Consider the following 8,575-nt stretch of genomic DNA (forward strand, 5'->3'; position numbering starts at 1 on the left):
ATTGGATCATATGGTATTTCTTTTTAATTTTTGAAGGAACCTCCATACTGTTTTGCATATTTTGTCTTCTATCCATCCAGCTGCTGATGGATACTTGGTTGTTTTCACCCTCTGGCTATTGTGAAAAATGCAGCTATAAACGTGTGTGCACAAGTATCGGAGTTCTTGCTTTCAGTTCTCTTGGGTATGTATCTAGGAATGTAGTCGTTGGGTTACATAATTCTAACTCGTTGAGGAACTCATTGCCGGACTCTTCTCCACAGTAGCTGACCTATTCTGTGTTCCACCAGCAGTATTTAGGGTTCCAGTTCCTCCACATCTTCACCAGCAATTATATTTTCTTTCTTCCTTTTCCCCTTTTTTTCTTTTTTGAACTGTGGCAATGCTAGTGGATGCTACGGCTTGCTTTTAACCCACAAAATTCTGAAAGGGGACTGGATGTCGCTTCCATGATTAATAACGCCTCTCTTGCTTGGAGACTGTCTCTCTTGCTGGCTTGAAGCAGCAAGCTGCCATGCTGTGGCTGCCCCATGGGGTGGACCTCTTGTTGACACCCAGAAGGTAGCTAAATGCTGCCAGCAACCATGTGAGTGTGGACCCTTCTCCAGAACAGCCCCAGAGGAGACCCCTCGATTGCAGCCTGTGAGGGAGAACTTGGTTGAGCTGTGTCTTGACTCCTGGTCTTCAGAAACCAATGAAATAACGAATGTGTCAAAGACTGCCACATGTCGGGAGGCCGTGACCTCTGGGAAGACAGAGGGGCCGCGAAGGAAAGACGGGGGTTTCCCAGGAGCTGAGACACCGTTCCACTTCCTGACCCAGGTGGACATGCAGAGCTTGCTTCTTATTCTCTAAACTCTTCCGTGCCCTCTTCTGTAGGGAGAGGCTGCGCCCAGCCAGTAGCTGACTCGTCTGGAGTCCCAGGCACGCTGGACCTTCAGAGAGCTCCAAAGAAGGTTCCAGCAGCCTCAGAAAAAGGCCTAGGAATATGTAATACTGCATTGTGTATTATTACATAATTACATACACAGTATTCCACATACAGTAAGCATACTGTATTATATATTACATAATATACAGTATTATAGTTATATTTATATATAATTGCATCATATATTTACATGCATCTATTACAAATATATATACTTCACCGTATTATAGGTTATGTAATTACATATACAATATTATGTATAATGCTATCCTGTATTGTTCCATAATTACATGCATAGTATTACATATATAATACTGCACTGTATTATATGTTACCTAATTATATATATACACAGTATTCCATATATAGTAATTACATATGGCATTTTATACAGAACACTTCATTGTATTACATATCATTACATTACATATACAGTATTATATATAATACTGCACTGTATTATACTACATAATTACATACAGTATTATGCAAATAACACACTATATTATTACCTAATTATATATACCAAATTATATATATAGTAACATGGCACCGTATTACATATTAGTTACATATACAGCATTATATATACAATACTGTACCTTATTACATAGTTACATTATTACATATACAATAACACCATAGTGTATATTTGAAAGCTGCTCAGAGTACAGCTTAGCGGTCCTCACCACCAGAAAACAATTTGTGAAGACAGATGTTAAGCAGACTTCCCGTGGTGACCATTTTGCAACATATATGTGTGTTGTTAAAATTAACAGAACACCATTTATCAATTATATCTCCATAAAGACAAAAAGAAGGTGTCTGGGTCCAGTGGTGGGGGCAGTCTTCTTCACGAGCTCTCACCACTGCTCCTCCCCTGGCAGTGACCCCTGCACAACTGCCTTGGGAGGGTAGCCCCAGCCCACAGGCTCAGCTGTATTAGCCCCAAGGAGGGAAAAGAGTGAAGGGCAGGAACAAAGGGCCAGAAAGCGCTAGAGAGCTTCAGGTGCCCAGGAAATCCGGTGACCCCCAGGGTCTCCCCTCAGCCTTCCTTGTGGATCTGTGTTATGCAGGGAGCACTGGCACTCCTGTGAGGATGGTCAGTCCTCCTGCATGGGCTGGGTCAGGGACCACGGCCACCCGCCAGACCTTGTGCCCATCCATTAAGTAGCCATCAGCTTTGTCAGCAGTGATATAACATGCAGGGCGACGTGGCACCACATAGCCTCATGTGCCAGAGGATGCCCAGGGCATGTGCGGAAAGTAGGGGAGGGCTTGTCTGGGGTGCTGGCATACGGACTGTGCAGCGGACAGAGGATTTAATGGTGTCATCAACTGAGGACGTGACTCCTCAACCCCCCTTTCCTAAGGTCCAAGTATTACCTTTGGCGTGTGCCCTGATGCCAAGAGCTGGGGGCCCTTCTTTGAGTCAGCATCTCACTTCACATCCCAGAGAGGTCATTCAGGGTTTGAAGCTGGTGCCACTCCTGGCCCCCAACACCCTGCTGCCCCCACTCCAGCTCTCGAGGGTTACGTTTATGGTACGGTGCGGATCCATCTTGCAAAACACTATGCTCAGTCAAAGAAGCTAGTCACAGGTCACTTACCGTGCTTTCACGTACAGAAAACGTTCACAATACGTAAATCGACAGACACAGCAAGTAGATGAGCAATGGTCTAGGGCTGGGTCCGAGAGAGTGACTGCCTACTGGTAACTAGGTTTCCTTTTGGGGTGATGAAAATGTTCTGCAACTACATAGTGCTAGATAGCATAACATTGGGAATAGATTATAAACCACTTTCAAGTGGTCAAAATGTTGAATTTTATGTTAACGAAAAAAAAAAATCGACCTACAAAATAATGAAAATACATTCTTTCTGGGGCCCCTCCCCAGAAAATCGAAGCGGGGAGGCAGGGTAGCAACCTGTTTTAAGGTACCTGTTAAAAGTCTAAGAACCACTCAACTGTCCCAATCTTACCAGAGCGTAACCATATGCGGATCCCAGCCCTCACTGTGGCCACCATCCCATTTCTAGGTTAAGGGTCCCTTCCAAGGCACTCTGGTGCACAGCCCCTCTCCCCCTTACTCCAATCACAGATGGGTACCACCTTGCCCAGGGAGCTCTCCTAGCTCCCAGGCCCAGCCAAGTGCACCTCATTACCCTAAGGGAGGATCTCCACATAGCCACAGAATGCAGTGAGAGCCCAGGACCGGCCAGTGAACCCTAGGGTGGGTGCTCCCCAGGGCTGGGCCCTGCTATGGATCCTATGGGCTCCCATGCAGGGAACAAGGCCAACAGATTCTCTCCAACCCTCCCCTCATCAGATGGCAGCCCTCGACCTGGCTAGAGACCCCCATTTTGAGTTTGGAAGGTAGCCCCAGACCTCTACGCAGTAAGAAGGTGCCACAACCCACACTAGGTACTGGTCACTCTGTCCTCTGCCAATCGACAGGTCTGTGTGTAGCGGGGAAATCCTCAAGGAACAGCAACTGGGAGGGGCTGAGGGCACCACACAGCCCTGGGGTGGTCCCAAGGAACATGGATTCCACTATGACCTTGGGGTCCTGGAGGCCCTGCACCTGCTGGCCTGGCCCACCCAAATCTCCTCAGGGACTGCAACTACCCCCTGACCTGCATCCCTGCTTCTCCATAAACATTTCCCACATTTTTGTATTCTTAGCAAGGACTCAAGGTGGGGTGGTGAACTCTGGTCCCAGCCACTTCATGATTTATGGGTGACTTTCTCTAGGCACCCTCCACATCCCCCCGACCAGGAGCTCACCTCTGTTGAAACCCACCTGGGATGAGCTGTGGAGCTCTGGGAGTGTCGTGCGTGGCCTCCATCAATATCACCTCCTCCTCTCCACCCACCTGGAACACAGGACGGTGTGTCCGCTGCACTCCTGCACACGGGAGCTTGGTGAACCCTTGAAAGCCACGAGGCTCAGGGGCCTGGGGTGCACCAGAGGCAGTGGGCACCTCCAATAACGAGGTTGGAGAGTCAAGCATAAGAGCTCCAGACTCCCTGCTCCGCTACAGACTGGTGAGCGCCCACACGTGAAGAGAGCAACTGCAGCCTTGACCTCAGCCTCATGCTCATGGCTGAGATCTCACTAAGTCCAGGGATGCCCTTTCAAACCCACCCCTCCACGGATGGTGACACACTCAATACCACTCAAATGCACACTTCAAAATGGTTGAAATGGGGCACCTGGGTGGCTTAGTCAGTTAAGCATCTGACTTCGGCTCAGGTCATCATCTGGTGGTTCCTGAGTTCGAACTCTGCATCAGGCTCTGTGCTGACAGCTTGGAGCCTGAAGCCTGCTTCGGATTGTGTCTCCCTCTCTCTGCCCTCACCCCTCTCGTACTCTCTCTCAAAAGTAAATAAACAAACCAACAAAAAAGGTTGAAATGGTAAATTGTGTGTATTTTACTACAGTTCTCCAGTTTTGTTTTTCTTTTGTTTTCTAAAGCCTAACCCTCCAGGAGATGGGGGGTGTAGGCAGGAGGTCCTTCTGACACTCTGCCTCCTAGCAGCACACCCTCACGCTGTCTGAGCTAGGGTGTCCCTGCCTGCTTCAGACCATTCTCTGCATTCCCCACACGGGACTGCAGAGCCGAGTCAGGCACCCAGGACCCCAGCCCTCATTCCCTCCGCCCCTCCCCTCCTAGGACTACCCTTAACCCATTCGTGGCTTTGCACCAATCTGCCTCTACTTCCCAAACCCAAGACGCACCTCCACCACCCAGCCAGCTTGGTGTCTACACCACCTACCAAGCCGACGTTTACCCCTTGCTCTCTGGCAGCCTCCCACTGGATGTTCCAGCAAGGCCCCTTCTTCCTGGCTCAGCCTGGACCCCAGGCAAGTGCAGGGCACGGACACCCTACTGACACTGCCCTTCCTCCCTGTGGAGACAGGGGGCCAGGGAAAACCTATGCTGCAGGAGTACCCACCTATCCACACATCTTCCTAGAAGGGGACAGACTGCGATACCAGAGTCCACAGCACGGCTACCAGTCACTTCACGGTGCTGGTGGCACAAGATCCAGACCCAGTGACCATGTGCCTATTGGCCCAACCTCTGCACTAAGGGGGTGAGGATGACAGTTTTCACAACTTGGCCGTCAGAAGCTCCCTCCCAGAATAAACCAACCCAAAGGGCTGATGGGCTGATTTTGGTCTCTTAGTTCGTGTGACAGAACAGCTGAGAGCATGAGAACACCACTAGCCTCTCCTGAGTGTGAGGCGAACTACAACCTGATCCCGAATCAGTAACCCCTGCCTCTGAGGACCCTGTGGCTGCCAGGTGGATGCTGTCCAAAGGCCTTTCTTTGTCCTTAGGTAACTCCTGAAGGGGGAACTGCAGTGTGGTTCACTGGAGCCAGGCAGGCTGAGGCTATGCTAACAGCACACTAGACCGGCAGTCCTTCCAGAGAAGTGGATGCAGGATGGGGCACCTCCCTCCTCCCCCACAGAGCCTGCTGTGGTCTGCACTGAGGGGCGGGGCGGGGCGGGGCGGGGCGGGGCAGCTCAGACCCTCAGAAAGGACACATCCAGCCCAGCAGACAGACAACTCTGCACACCTCGCTCTGCTTGGTCAGGGCGGCAAGGCATGTCAGATGCCAACACTCAAAGCGATGTCTAACAGGAGGTCACCATTTCTGAGGGTGAATAAAGCTCACGGAGGACATCCAGCGTGTCATCAACCATGGAAGGCCATGGTGAAGTCTCTAGAGCACAGGAGGGACAGCAGAGACCCCACCGCAGCAGTAAGGAGGCCGTCTGTCAGATTTATTTATTCCTACTCAACATAACCCCAGAACACAGGAGCAACTCTGTACATCTCTAGAAACTCACAGCTAGCTCCAAAACAATAGAAATTGTAAACTACAAAAGATGAGGTGTATTCAGCAAATATAAAGGGGTACTTTAGGCTGTGTCAAACGTTTAACAGACTATTTACAGGCCCAGATGTAGGCTTAGATCTCGCCAGCCTCCTTCTCCTCCGATCTCCGCGAAGCTGTCTTCCCGTTGGAGCTCTCCAGCCTCCAGTCAGCGGCCCCTCGCTCACTGCGCCCATGCTCCCAAGACTCCTCCCTTGACGCCCGCTCTCTGGAGAACCTGGGAAAAGAGAACCAGAGGCTCAGAGGAGGCTGGCATCCCCCTTCAGGCTGGCTCCTGGGGCGCTGACAACTCGGATCCTCAACACCAGGTTAGGGAAGGCCAAGACCCAGCACACCTGGGGAGGCCCACAGAAGGCCAGAGGGCAGCCGTCTAGTGCCCACGCCACAAAGGAGTGTTAGGCAGCCATGAAAAAGTAACATGTGCAGAGGTTTCTCCCAACAGGGTAAGCTTTCGCTAGAGTGTAAATGGAGCAAAAAACAAGAGTGCATATGAGAAATATGACCCGTTCTGTAAACGTGATGGAAAAAGGCTACAATCAAGCACACACAGTGCTTATCTTGAAGTGTGAGTATGAATGGTTTTTAATTTGTTTTTCCTTGGGGTGCCTTGGTGGCTCAGTTGGTTAAGCGTCTGACTTCTCTCAGGCCACTATCCTGTGGTTCTTGAGTTCAAACCCCACGTCGGGCTCTGCACTCACAGGGAAGAGCCTGCTTGGGACTCTCTCTCTCCCTCTTGCCCCTTCTGTACTTGTGCATGTACACATACATGCTCTCTCTCTCAAATAAATAAATAAACTTAAAAAAAAAACAAAAACTTAATTTGTTTTTCCTCAAACAAACAACAACAAAAACAAAATAAAACAGAGGCAAGAGGCCCGTGGTCAGGACACAAATCTCAGGGGCTCTGTGTATCTGTGTATGGAGGTGACACTGAGTGTGCAGCGGGTCACAAGAGGGAGCCATACCCATGTAACGACCCCCACAGCCTCTCAACTGTCCTGGCCCTGAATCTACCCACTGCTCTCTGCTTAGAGCTCCCTGTTCCCTGGGCCCCATTCACAATTCTCAAGGCTCCAACACTCAGTCCCACAGATGCCCAGCCAGGCTCGTGAGGCAAAAGCCTCAGACCCATCCCTACCGGGTATGGCCAACGGGCCCCGATGACAGACCCCCAGCAGACCCTGGGAACACAAAGAGAAGGGGCTCACTCCGGGTTGCAGCTACTGAAGGAGTCAGAGTAGTTACTTGTATTTCGCACTCAGGTCCCTGGAAGCCCGGCGGTGGCCCCGGCTGTGGCTCCGGGAACGGCTGCGGTGGCGCCGGTGTCTGTCTCGGGACCGGGACCGGGACGACTTCCGTCTCTCCCTGGACGTAGATCTTGACCTCCTCCGACGCCGGTCCCGGGAGCGCGACCTGCAGCAGACACCCAGACGGCTCTGAAGGCTGTGATGGCCCCATCCCAACAGCCCTTCTCTCTCAGCAGGTCCAACCTGATGCTTCCCTGGCATCTCCCCTTCCCTCCTACAAAAATACAACTGGGGTTCACAAGAGTCCCCTCAATCAATCTCCGGTCAAAGAGAATTATGGCCTGATGCTCCCACTGATGCTTCCCGAAAACATCTTGCCAGGAAACACTCACTGCCCATAGGCCTCAGCAATCCCACCTGACTTCTCTCATTGACAGTGGGTCCCTCTGCTGCACTAAGTCCCAACCAACCTGACGAAGACAGACAGGGTTTGAGTGTGTCCCCAACCAGCCCTGCCCACCAGGTAACAACTGTGAAGCTATAATGGTTAACTATTAAGGAAAAAATGCACATGGAAAAGGACATTTGACTGAGAACACATTAATGGATCTGCAAACCTACCTCCTGCGATCTCTGGTTCTTGAACCAGACCTGAAAGAAAAAAAAAAAGATGAACAATTTCCCCCAAACTGCCCCGCCCCTCACATATGTATGACGAGAGGTGCCCCTAGTCTACAAGGTGAAGGAGAGTCAGCTTCTCAGAGACTTGTTATTTTCTAGTTCTCAGGCCTATAGCTCCAAGTGCCCCCAACTCTTGATTTCAGTTCAGGTCACAATTCCAGGGTTGTGTGGGAATAAGCCCCGCGTCAGGCTCCACACTGAGCGTGAAGTCTGCTTCAGATTCCTTCTCTCTCTTTCTCTCTTCCTCTGCCCCTCTCCCCTGCTCACTCTCAACAACAGGAACAAAGAAACTGAAATCACTATCTTGAAAAGACCTCTGTGCCTCTACGTTCATCACATTGTTATTTACAAGGGCCAAGACATGGAGACCGACATATGGACGGGTAAACAAGTAAATACACAACGCAACACTACTCAGCCACAAAAAGGAAGGAAATGCTGCCATCTGTGACAACATGGACGGACCGTCAAGGCATGATGCTAGGTAAAATAAGTCAGACAGAGACAAATACTGTACGATCTCAGTTATCTGCGGAACCTAAAAAAACCCCCAAACCTCGCAGATACAGAGATCAGACTGGTGGCTGCCAGAGGCAGGGGGTGGGATGTGCAAAAAGTGTGAAGGTGGGGGAGGAAAAAAGGGTAGTTAACCTTGCCACATCACTGTAAGGGCACTGTGTATCTGTCAGGAGCACCCCTGGCTGGGGGAAGATCTCAGAGGTGAGGCAAGGGTCCCACGTGCTTCCGCACACACAGACACACCCCACCGGAGTAGTGGTCACTTTCGGGTAAAAAGAGACTCAC

General features: G+C 50.6%; 1 protein-coding gene across 6 annotated transcripts in view; it reads right to left on the reverse strand.

Annotated features, from left to right (window-relative positions):
* Positions 1-216: 216 nt before the first annotated feature.
* The window catches only part of LUC7L (LUC7 like), a 42,396-nt gene continuing 34,037 nt past the window's right edge, over positions 217-8,575 (reverse strand). For 5 of the 6 annotated variants that reach the window (XM_049639059.1, XM_049639056.1, XM_049639060.1 and 2 more), the window contains 3 exons: positions 7,712-7,741; positions 7,089-7,256; positions 217-6,060 (listed from right to left, as the gene is read on the reverse strand). In XM_049639059.1, the coding sequence (XP_049495016.1) occupies positions 5,919-6,060; positions 7,089-7,256; positions 7,712-7,741 (340 nt within the window). In that variant the 3' untranslated portion in view covers positions 217-5,918. Of the gene's footprint in view, positions 6,061-7,051; positions 7,257-7,711; positions 7,742-8,575 lie in introns of all 6 variants that reach the window. The other variant, XM_049639057.1, reaches the window with a different exon arrangement.

This window comes from Panthera uncia, chromosome E3, assembly GCF_023721935.1.
Source record: "Panthera uncia isolate 11264 chromosome E3, Puncia_PCG_1.0, whole genome shotgun sequence".
In the NCBI taxonomy this organism is placed as follows: domain Eukaryota; kingdom Metazoa; phylum Chordata; class Mammalia; order Carnivora; family Felidae; genus Panthera; species Panthera uncia.